The following is a 12,622-nucleotide window of genomic DNA, read 5'->3' as shown; positions in this document are numbered from 1 at the left end:
GTTATCAGCATTTCTCCTCTTTAACCCTAATCAGTTATCAACATGTCACCTGTTTAACTTTAATCCGTTATCAGCATGTCTCCTGTTTAACTTTAATCCGTTATCTGCATGTCTCCTGTTTAACTTTAATCCGTTATCAGCCTGTCTCCTGTTTAACTTTAATCCGTTATCTGCATGCCTCCTGTTTAACTTTAATCCATTATCAGCATGCCTCCTGTTTAACTTTAATCCGTTATCTGCATGCCTCCTGTTTAACTTTAATCCATTATCAACATGCCTCCTGTTTAACTTTAATCCATTATCAGCATGTCTCCTGTTTAACTTTAATCCGTTATCAGCATGTCTCCTGTTTAACTTTAATCCGTTATCTGCATGCCTCCTGTTTAACTTTAATCCATTATCAGCATGCCTCCTGTTTAACTTTAATCCGTTATCTGCATGCATCCTGTTTAACTTTAATCCATTATCAGCATTGTTGTGGAAAACCAATCAGGTCCACACAACTTTAGTCCAATGGTTGGTTTAATTGCATTTAGATCATCACATTATTCCTGTAAAGTAGAAATACACAATAAGTATATGATGCAACATCTCATGGGTCCAGTCATATCATTCAATGCAAGCAAGCTAGACATTCTATACATGCGTACCGTTAGCGAGGCTACCGATGTAACATGTCACAAGGGAGAAGTCTCGGAGCACCGTCGCAGCAGCGGGTCTTATAGTCACGCCTCTAGCGGTGACAACGAGCAGCGAGCATCACCCCCGGGTTCAGTACGAATACGATTTCACTACATTCTCCCCCTGTCAGAATTATACGGCCGCGTGGCTAAAAGCGAGTGAGCGTCAGCGCGACTAGGGAGCGGAGTATCAGTCGCCCCAACCGTATCGGGCCGGGCGGCGAATTTCTCTGCCAGCACGCGTCCGAAATTCCCCGGGTACGGCATCACGTATCCCTGCGTCCCCGGCGTCAGAGGCGCCAACAGGGTCGGGTGACGAAGGGGGTAACCCCAAGTCGTCGGGCCCGGGTAGTCCCGAAGAGGGGAGGGTCGGTGGACTGTCGGCGATGGGAGCGTCGGGAGAGGCCATAGTCTCATAGATGGGTTCGATCGGGTCGTCCGATTCCCTACTAAGGTCGTCGACCCCGCAAGGGGCAAGGTGACGAACGGAGAAAGTAGTCTCATGGCCATCAGACGTCATCACACGAGCATGCTCAGGATTAGCCTGGAGAATCTGCACTTTGTCCACTAGGGGGTCGTACTTGCTCGCGCGAACCGCCCGTTTCAGGTAGGCCGGCCCGGGCCCAGCGAGCCAACTGGGCAACGACCGTATACACCCCGAGCTCCTGGGGTGGTGGAAAAGTCGCTCGTGGGGAGTTTGGTTGGTTGCCGTACTCAGGAGAGCCCTGATCGAGTTCAACGCCGCAGGTAGCGACCAAGCCCATTTATCGAGGCCCCGGCCGAGGGTCCGGAGGTGGAGCATGACGGCCCTCCAGATAATCCCGTTGAAGCGTTCGATCTGCCCATTAGCCTGGGGTCTGTACGGCGTGGTGTAACTAGACGCAATGTTATTTTGGAGCAGATAGCTGCGCACCTCCTGAGACAAGAAGACCGCACCCCGGTCGGTATGGACATAGGCCGGGTAACCGAACATTGAGAACAAGTTCTGTAAGCATCGCATCACCGTGGCAGCAGTCATGTCTGCGCACGTATAAGCAAAGGGGAATCGCGAGTACTCATCAACGATAGTGAGCAGATAGCGAGAGCCGCTCGACACCGGCAAGGGGCCCTTGAAATCCATCGCCAAGCGTTCCCACGGGCGTGTAGCCTTCACCAGAGTCCCCATGGGAGGGTTATAGAAACGCGGTTTGATTTCCGCGCAGATAGCGCAGTCGCGACAGATACGGTGGATATCGTCAATCGAGTAAGGGAGATTCCCACTCCGCACGAAATGAGCGAAACGCGTTACGCCGGGATGGCCCGCAGTGGCATGCAGCACCCGTAGGCCCTCCAAAGAGGTGATACCAGCACATGTAGCCGGGCGTGATAAGGCATCGGCGGCCTGGTTATCCTTCCCCGGGCGATATTTGATGGTGTAACAGAAGTCGGCGAGTTCGATACGCCAGCGAGTGATTTTCTCATTCTTAATGCGCTGGGCGTGTAAGGTGTCGTACATGAACGCAACGCTTTGCTGGTCCGTGATGATTTGGAAGCTCCGCCCGAGTAGGTACGGGCGCCATCGCCGAATAGACTCGACGATCGCATACGCTTCCTTTTCAACGGACGAGTGCCTCCGCTCAGCGGTGGTAAGAGTCCGTGAGAAGAAAGCCACGGGACGCCCCCCTTGGGAGAGGGTCGCCGCGATGGCCTGATCCGAGGCGTCACTTTCGAGGACGAACGAGCCGCTCTCGTCGATGGTCGCCACGGCGGCTCGGGCGATGTCAGTCTTAAGGCCTTCAAAGGCCGTCAATGCGGCCGAACTCAGGGGAAAGGTGTCGCAGGCCACAAGGGGGCGAAGTTTCGCGGAGAAACTTTGCACCCATTTGGAGTAATGGGCGAACAGCCCAAGGTCGCGCTTCAGGGACGCCCGATCGCAGGGAGGGGCCATGTCGAGCAAAGGTCGCAGACGCTCCTTATCCGGAGAGACAGAGCCATGGGTCACGGTGTACCCCAGAAGATCTATCGTGCGTAGGGAGTAACGGCACTTATCCTCGTTCATAGTTAAGTGATATCGCTGCGCGACCTCAAGGAAGCGCTTCAGATTAGCATCATGGTGCCCTTGGTCATATCCACAAACCGTAAGGTTATCGAGGTAGACGAAAACATCGGTTAAGTGCTCCCGCGCAACGAGGTCATCCATGGCCCTCTGGAAACAAGCGACCCCGTTCGTTACCCCAAAAGGCAATCGCGTAAATTGGTACAACCGCTGCCCCGACTCGAAAGCGGTATAGATACGATCCGCCCTAGAGATAGGGATCTGGTGGTACGCACTACGGAGATCGAGAGTGCTATAGACCGAATACTGGGACACCTGTTGCACTAGCGCGTCCATCCCCGGAAGGGGGTAGGCATCCAGCTGTGTAAAGCGGTTAATCGTTTGGGAATAGTCGATTACCATGCGTTTGCGATGGGCCTCGCTGCGTACCACCAAGACCTGGGCGCGCCACGGCGACCTACTAGGTTCTATGATGCCGTCTTTCAAGAGCTGAGCCGTTTCGTCCGCAATGAATTGCATGTCCGCGCGAGAGTAGCGTCGTGATTTTACCGCGACAGGGGTGCAGTCGGAGGTTAGATTGGGGAACAGCGAAAGCGGCTGGACGTCCATTTGCGCTAGGGCGCACACCGCTAGCGCGTCGTCCGCCCCCACAACAAGAGTGTCAGGCCCACCAAACTCCATTACCAGACGTCCATGCAGCTTAAGAAAATCGTGTCCTAACAGAATATCAGCACATAATGCGGGTAAAACCATAAGGTGTACATCAGGGAAAACCCGTCCCTTTAGCACGAGTTTCAATCGGCATTCCCCCTTCGTGCTGAGCCGAAGTCCCTGGGAAGCCATGAAGATCCGTCTCATAGACCGCCAGATCCGCCATCCATGCCGGAGCACAAGTCGCTGGTCGATAAAACTATCCGTAGATCCTGTATCCACCAAGGCCCGAACACAATGGCCCTCAACCATAAGGGGAATAAGGGCTTGAGCCAGGCCAGACGAGGCTGCTGGGAGCGGGACTGAGCCCCCCGAATGGGTCGGACCAGCCTCGCGGGTGGATCCTACACCAGCAGCAGTTTTGCGGTCGTGGCCGGAGTCTGCGTTGTCCATGGGGAATCCATTATCGTCACCAGAGGGCTTTCCCCAGCATTCCGGTGTTTCGCGATTCAAAATCCGACAATTCTGACGAGAAAAGGCCTCCGTAGTATTTGACACTGCCTTTTGACACTTATGGCAGAAAAAGGCTTCCGTAGTATCCGAAATCGCCTTTTGACATTTTTGGCCGCTTTGACAAAAGGCTTCCGTAGTATTCGAAATCGCCTTTTGACATTTGTGGTCGCTTTGACAAAAGGCTTCCGTAGTATTCAAAATCGCCTTTTGACATTTTTGGTCGCTTTGACGAAAGGCCTCCGTCGTATTTGAAAGCTGCCTTAACTCTTTTGTCGGGGCGGGGGCCGCTGTTAGCTCACGGACGACCCGAGGAGTACGAGGGGCTTGGCGAAGTTTGGCCAAGGACACGGCCTTTGTGCCCGATGGAGAATGAGACGGTGGTGGCTGTCCGGTGGCGCCCGCCAAGGACGTCTGAGCGCCCAGGGGGCCGCAGAGAGGGGCCCTCCCCTTCGAAGTCGGGTAAGGCGCCGGGTGTCGGGCTTGGCTTGCGGGCTCCGCTATTAGCCCATTCAAGGTCGCTGCGCCCGCGCGGCCGCGGCTGCGCGAGTCAATGTTCCGCGAGCCGCGTGCCGTTTTCCTGCACACTTTTGCGTAATGTCCCTTTAGCGAGCACAAATGGCATATAGCGTCACGTGCCGGACACACGACTCGGGCATGACGAGGCCCTCCACAGAAAAAGCATGCGGCCCCGCGCAAGGCCTTGGGTCTGCTGGTCATAACGGCAGCCGTTAGGGCTGGGTCATCCTCCGGAGCATCCCGGAGTTCAGCGAGCGGATCCGCGTCCTCGGCGGTGGCACTCTCCGGCCGGGCGTGTAGTGTGGTGCCCGCCAAAAGGCGCGTGCGGTCGTAGGTGTGCGATTGCATCCGCGCTTCGGTGTAAACTGTCGCTTGCTCGAGTGCCGTAGCGAAGGTCAGGTCGGTCTTCTCCAAGAGTTTGAGCCTTAGTTCCTGGGAGGAGACCCCAGCAATGAAGGCATCTAAAAGACGATCATCCTGAGCCTGCGCGGGCGTCCGTGGCTCCCTGACGCTGTCCAGCAAAAGCTGCCGGAGCTCCTGGGCATAGTGGTCCATTGCTTCGTTGGGTTGCTGACGTCGTGTTTGCAACAAATAGCGTGCGTACACCGGGCTTTTCTCCTTTATGTAAAGCCGTTTAAGCTCGGCGATGGAGAGGTCGTACGTCGCGCATTGAGCGATAGCGTTGTACACCCGGTAGTCGATTTTTGCGTGGAGTGTGGCTAGCTTCGCGGCAGCCGTCGGTGCAGTCTCAGGCTCATCAAAAAGATTCTGCAGTTGTCGGAGCCAGTGCTTCAGCTGCAGGCCTCCATCCGCGGCTTGCTGATCGGCGCTGAAGATGGACACCGTAAGCGTCTTGTTGCCAGCCATGGATCTTAAATGCAATTAAGTGTTGTGGAAAACCAATCAGGTCCACACAACTTTAGTCCAATGGTTGGTTTAATTGCATTTAGATCATCACATTATTCCTGTAAAGTAGAAATACACAATAAGTATATGATGCAACATCTCATGGGTCCAGTCATCTATCTATAATTCCACTAATCTCTGTCTGTGTGTGTGTATGCGACCGCTGTTTCTCGACAACTACCGGTCCGATATACTTGAAACTTGCCAGGTATATTGCTGGGGAACCGAGGATGTGCCTTTTCAAGGTTTTAAATTAATCGGACAAGTAGTTACCGAGCTATGTCCAAAAAACGATTCAACCAATCAGAGAGCAGCGAGCTATCACGTGTGCCGAACGTGGCGAACAGACTCTGCCTCGGACGGCACATTTGAGAGCGTATTCATTTATTTCACGTTGGCAAACTATGTTGGCGTTAAACTATGTTTTACAACTAATTAAAACTAATTTGCGATTCATTCGCTTTCCTGCGCGTTTGTGCACGCTATGGCGATTTCTTTACCAAACTCCGCAAGCCGTTCGCTTTGGACCAAACCATTTCATGTAAATAGAGGGGGGGGGGGGGGGGGATTGTCACCGTACTCGCAAGCCGTTCGCTTTGGACCAAACCATTTCATGTAAATAGAGGGGGGGGGATATAATTTTAGATATATATATAGTACGGGCATGCCCTAGTATCATTCAATGCAAGCAAGCTAGATATTCTATACATGCGTACTGTTAGCGAGGCTACCGATGTAACATGTCACAAGGGAGAAGTCTCGGAGCACCGTCGCAGCAGCGGGTCTTATAGTCACGCCTCTAGCGGTGACAGCGGTGACAACGAGCAGCGAGCATCACCCCCGGGTTCAGTACGAATACGATTTCACTACAAGCATGTCTCCTGTTTAACTTTAATCCGTTATCAGCATGTCTCCTGTTTAACTTTAATCCGTTATCTGCATGTCTCCTGTTTAACTTTAATCCGTTATCAGCATGTCCCCTGTTTAACTTTAATCCGTTATCTGCATGCCTCCTGTTTAACTTTAATCCGTTATCTGCATGCCTCCTGTTTAACTTTAATCCATTATCAGCATGCCTCCTGTTTAACTTTAATCCATTATCAGCATGTCTCCTGTTTAACTTTAATCCGTTATCTGCATGCCTCCTCTTTAACTTTAAACCATTATCAGCATGTCTCCTGTTTAACTTTAATCCATTATCAGCATGTCTCCTGTTTAACTTTAATCCGTTATCAGCATGTCTCCTGTTTAACTTTAATCCGTTATCTGCATGCCTCCTCTTTAACTTTAAACCATTATCAGCATGCCTCCTGTTTAAATTGAATCAGTTATCAGCATGTCTCCTGTTTATCTTTAATCCAGTATCAGCATGTATTTTGTTTTTCTTTAATCCGTTATCAGCATGTCTCCTGTTTAACTTTAATCCGTTATCAGCATGTCTCCTGTTTAACTTTAATCCGTTATCAGCATGTCTCCTGTTTATCTTTAATCCGTTATCAGCATGTCTCCTGTTTATCTTTAATCCGTTATCAGCATGCCTCCTGCTTAGCTTTAAACCATTATCAGCATGTCTCCTGTTTAACTTTAATCCGTTATCTGCATGCCTCCTGTTTAAATTGAATCAGTTATCAGCATGTCTCCTGTTTATCTTTAATCCAGTATCAGCATGTCTTTTGTTTTTCTTTAATCCGTTATCAGCATGTCTCCTGTTTATCTTTAATCCGTCATCAGCATGCCTCCTGTTTAACTTTAATCCATTATCAGCATGCCTCCTGTTTAACTTTAATCCATTATCAGCATGTCTCCTGTTTAACTTTAATCCGTTATCAGCATGTCTCCTGTTTATCTTTAATCCGTTATCAGCATGCCTCCTGTTTAACTTTAATCCGTTATCTGCATGCCTCCTTTTTAACTTTAAACCATTTTATCAGCATGTCTCCTGTTTATCTTTAATCCGTTATCAGCATGTCTCCTGTTTATCTTTAATCCGTTATCAGCATGCCTCCTGTTTAACTTTAATCCGTTATCTGCATGCCTCCTTTTTAACTTTAAACCATTATCAGCATGTCTCCTGTTTAACTTTAATCCGTTATCAGCATGTCTCCTGTTTAACTTTAATCCGTTATCTGCATGCCTCCTCTTTAACTTTAAACCATTATCAGCATGCCTCCTGTTTATCTTTAATCCATTATCAGCATGTCTCCTGTTTAACTTTAATCCATTATCAGCATGTCTCCTGTTTAACTTTAATCCATTATCAGCATGTCTCCTGTTTAACTTTAATCCGTTATCAGCATGTCTCCTGTTTAACTTTAATCCGTTATCTGCATGCCTCCTCTTTAACTTTAAACCATTATCAGCATGTCTCCTGTTTAACTTTAAACCATTATCAGCATGTCTCCTGTTTATCTTTAATCCAGTATCAGCATGTATTTTGTTTTTCTTTAATCCGTTATCAGCATGTCTCCTGTTTAACTTTAATCCGTTATCAGCATGTCTCCTGTTTAACTTTAATCCGTTATCAGCATGTCTCCTGTTTATCTTTAATCCGTTATCTGCATGCCTCCTGCTTAGCTTTAAACCATTATCAGCATGTCTCCTGTTTAACTTTAATCCGTTATCTGCATGCCTCCTGTTTAAATTTAATCAGTTATCAGCATGTCTCCTGTTTATCTTTAATCCAGTATCAGCATGTCTTTTGTTTTTCTTTAATCCGTTATCAGCATGTCTCCTGTTTATCTTTAATCCGTCATCAGCATGCCTCCTGTTTATCTTTAATCCAGTATCAGCATGTCTCCTGTTTATCTTTAATCCGTCATCAGCATGCCTCCTGTTTATCTTTAATCCGTCATCAGCATGTCTCCTGTTTATCTTTAATCCGTTATCTGCATGCCTCCTGCTTAGCTTTAAACCATTATCAGCATGTCTCCTGTTTATCTTTAATCCAGTATCAGCATGCCTCCTGTTTATCTTTAATCCAGTATCAGCATGCCTCCTGTTTATCTTTAATCAGTTATCAACATGTCTCCTGTTTAACTTTAATCCGTTATCTGCATGCCTCCTGTTTATCTTTAATCGGTTATCAGCATGTCTCCTGTTTAACTTTAATCCGTTATCTGCATGCCTCCTGTTTATCTTTAATCAGTTATCAACATGTCTCCTGTTTAACTTTAATCCGTTATCTGCATGCCTCCTGTTTATCTTTAATCGGTTATCAGCATGTCTCCTGTTTAACTTTAATCCGTTATCAGCATGTCTCCTGTTTAACTTTAATCCGTTATCAGCATGCCTCCTGTTTATCTTTAATCCGTCATCAGCATGTCTCCTGTTTAACTTTAATCCGTTATCTGCATGCCTCCTGTTTAAATTGAATCAGTTATCAGCATGTCTCCTGTTTATCTTTAATCCAGTATCAGCATGCCTCCTGTTTATCTTTAATCCAGTATCAGCATGCCTCCTGTTTATCTTTAATCAGTTATCAACATGTCTCCTGTTTAACTTTAATCAGTTATCAACATGTCTCCTGTTTAACTTTAATCCGTTATCTGCATGCCTCCTGTTTATCTTTAATCGGTTATCAGCATGTCTCCTGTTTAACTTTAATCCGTTATATGCATGCCTCCTGTTTATCTTTAATCAGTTATCAACATGTCTCCTGTTTAACTTTAATCCGTTATCTGTATGCCTCCTGTTTATCTTTAATCGGTTATCAGCATGTCTCCTGTTTAACTTTAATCCGTTATCTGCATGCCTCCTGTTTATCTTTAATCGGTTATCAGCATGTCTCCTGTTTAACTTTAATCGGTTATCAGCATGCCTCCTGTTTATCTTTAATCCATTGTCAGCATGTCACCTGTTTAACTTTAATCCGTTATCTGCATGCCTCCTGTTTATCTTTAATCCATTGTCAGCATGTCACCTGTTTAACTTTAATCCGTTATCTGCATGCCTCCTGTTAATCTTTAATCGGTTATCAGCATGTCTCCTGTATAACTTTAATCGGTTATCAGCATGCCTCCTGTTTATCTTTAATCCATTGTCAGCATGTCACCTGTTTAACTTTAATCGGTTATCAGCATGTCTCCTGTATAACTTTAATCGGTTATCAGCATGTCTCCTGTATAACTTTAATCGGTTATCAGCATGCCTCCTGTTTATCTTTAATCCATTGTCAGCATGTCTCCTGTTTATCTTTAATCGGTTATCAGCATGTCTCCTGTTTAACTTTAATCGGTTATCAGCATGCCTCCTGTTTATCTTTAATCCAATGTCAGCATGTCACCTGTTTAACTTTAATCCGTTATCTGCATGCCTCCTGTTTATCTTTAATCGGTTATCAGCATGTCTCCTGTTTAACTTTAATCGGTTATCAGCATGCCTCCTGTTTATCTTTAATCCATTGTCAGCATGTCACCTGTTTAACTTTAATCCGTTATCTGCATGCCTCCTGTTTATCTTTAATCGGTTATCAGCATGTCTCCTGTATAACTTTAATCGGTTATCAGCATGCCTCCTGTTTATCTTTAATCCATTGTCAGCATGTCACCTGTTTAACTTTAATCCGTTATCTGCATGCCTCCTGTTTATCTTTAATCTGTTATCACCATGCCTCCTGTTTATCTTTAATCTGTTATCAGCATGCCTTCTGTTTATCTTTAATCCGTTATCAGCATGTCTCCTGTTTATCTTTACTCTGTTATCAGCATGTCCTGCCTGGGATCACTGTTAAAGAGGTAAACTGCATGAGTGATAACCTCTCATATGTGTGTGTGTGTCTAGGCAATGGCTCGAGGATGCCATGAAGGAAAATGATCCTCACAGAGTGCTGGTGTTTCTTGTGGGGTGTAAGAAAGACCTGCTGGTAAGATCGATACGAGCCCTTTTGAATCAAACTAAGATAAGAACTGTTTTTGTTCTCGGTGATGTTAGCTACAACTATTTTTGTGATTTCATTTCAATATGAGACTTTCAAAATGACATATGAATGCTAAATGAGGGCTTTTGCATAAATGAGGCCTTTTTTACCTGCCATTCCTGGCGTGCACTCTGCAATTCAAATTGTCACTTTAACATTTAACTTTTTCAATGAAAGAGTGGCAATTTCAAAGTGGTTAAACCATAATGTTTGAGTTCCTGAATGCAAATCTTACTCAAGGAAATATACCACAAATACCCGTGGAAGGGAGGAGTTGGTTCGTAAGATTTTGTGTTAGTACAATTATTGAGTGGTGGCAGTGGATATAAAACACACACAAACGAATGGACGGATGCTCTTATAACAATAATAATAATAATAATATATATATACACACTACCGATCAAAAGTTTTAGAACACCTCAATTTTTCCAGTTTTTATTGAAATTTATGCAGTTTACTGTCCAGTGAATAACCTGAAATGGTACAAAGGTAAGCAGTAAACTGCTCGAGGTTAAAAAAAAAGTTTAGGTTAGCAAAAACGGGAAAATAATGTAAATTGCACAGTTATATTGTAAGAAAAAAGGCCTTCTTCAGGGAACAAGAATGGGTAAACAACTTACAGCTGTTCTGCAGCAATGTAAGTAAATTAAGCCTTGAAAGTTGATGCAAACAATTCCTACAGGTGTCCCAACCTCTGCTGATTACTTGATTACAAACCCCCTGTCTGTATAAAAGCAGTATTGGAACAGACTGTTATTACACCTTCTGAAGCATTATTTGGACAATATTGCACTGCAGGAAGTAGTATATTGCTATCATAATGGCGAGAAAAAGGCAATTAACAAAGGAAGACAGACAGACCATTATAACCCTTAAAAGTGTCGGTCTTTCCTTTAGAGAAATTGCAAAGAAAGCCAAGGTGTCGTTGAGTAGAGTTTCCGACACCATCAAAAGGCACTTGGAAACTGGAGGAAACTCTGACAGGAAGAGGTCTGACAGACCCAAAGCCACAACAGAATCAGAAGACAAGTTTCTGAGAGTCAACAGCTTGCGTGATAGGCAGCTCACAGGACAACAGCTTCAAGCACAGCTTAACACTGGTCGAAGTAAGCAAGTCTCAGTTTCAACTGTGAAGAGAAGACTTCGAGCTGCAGGTTTGACAGGTCGAGTGGCAGTAAGAAAGCCATTGCTAAGATGGCAAAATAAGAAAAAGAGGCTTGCCTGGGCCATGAAGCACCGCCAGTGGACGACTGAAGACTGGAAGAAGGTCTTATGGACCATGAATCAAAATTTGAAATATTTGGTTCATCGCGCAGGGTTTTTGTATGCCGTCGAGTAGGTGAAAGGATGGTTCCTCAGTGTGTGACACCAACTGTCAAACATGGAGGAGGAAGCGTGATGGTCTGGGGCTCTTTTGCTGGATCCAGAGTCGGCGACTTGCACAGAGTGATTGGTACCCTGAACCAAAGGGGCTACCACAGCATTTTGCAGCGCCATGCAATACCCTCTGGTATACTCCTAGTTGGTCAGGGGTTCATCCTTCAGCAAGATAATGACCCTAAACACACCTCCAGGCTATGTCAAAACTACCTTCGAGGAAAAGTTGTTTTCATGTATTGTTATGCATTATGTTTTCCACTCTGTCAAAGCGCCTTTGGGCTTCTGGAAAAGCGCTATACAAAATAAATGAATTATTATTATTATTATTAAAAGAACAAGACGGTAGGCTTCAAATCATGGAATGGCCAGCACAGTCTCCAGACTTAAACCCCATCGAGCTGGTTTGAGATGAACTGGACAGAAGGGTGAAAGCAAAGCAACCTACAAGTGCAACACATTTGTGGGAACTTCTGCAACTGTGTTGGGAAGAACTTCCCGAACAACATTCGATTTCCATTGTAGAAAGAATGCCACGAGTGTGTTCGGCGGTTATATCTGCAAAAGGTGGCTACTTTGCTGAGTCAAAAATTTCAATTAAATTTTGTTAAACAAAATGATTCTATGATTTCTTTTTTATCTTCAATTGTTTATTTGTTCTATGCTTAATTTCAGAGTACATTGAGACATTAAACTGTGTAAATTTCAATAAAAACTGGAAAAATTGAGGTGTTCTAAAACTTTTGACCGGTAGTGTATATAGTATAATTTCTCGTGGCCCCGAAACTAAACAAATAATATATATTTATAACGCCCGTCAGATCCCATACAGCCCGCCTCATTCCTCCCAAATATGATTCATAGTAAATTTTAAACTTGCCCTGTGCATTGACAAGCCCCAGATATGACCTTCCCATCATTGTTAATAAGAAATTAAACCAGATATCATGTCATAGGAAGTCTTCCTGACTGTTGGGAATGACATCGGTTTTACAATTGTAGACTCCATTAAATAAATCACCAAGC

At 45.6% G+C, this 12,622-nt stretch overlaps 1 protein-coding gene across 1 annotated transcript in view; it reads left to right on the top strand.

The window, feature by feature from the left end:
* The window catches only part of LOC137439397 (ras-related protein Rab-36), a 60,450-nt gene that overhangs the window by 42,872 nt on the left and 4,956 nt on the right, over nucleotides 1–12,622 (top strand). The window contains exon 8 of the mRNA XM_068135120.2: nucleotides 10,081–10,162. Coding sequence (XP_067991221.1) covers nucleotides 10,081–10,162 — 82 coding nt within the window. The remainder of the gene's footprint in view (nucleotides 1–10,080; nucleotides 10,163–12,622) is intronic.

This window comes from Myxine glutinosa, chromosome 14 (genome assembly GCF_964187855.1).
Source record: "Myxine glutinosa chromosome 14, kmMyxGlut1.1, whole genome shotgun sequence".
Classification (NCBI taxonomy): Eukaryota; Metazoa; Chordata; class Myxini; order Myxiniformes; family Myxinidae; genus Myxine; species Myxine glutinosa.
The sequence above is the reverse complement of the archived record's forward strand: the minus strand, read 5'-3'. Positions and strand labels throughout refer to the sequence as shown.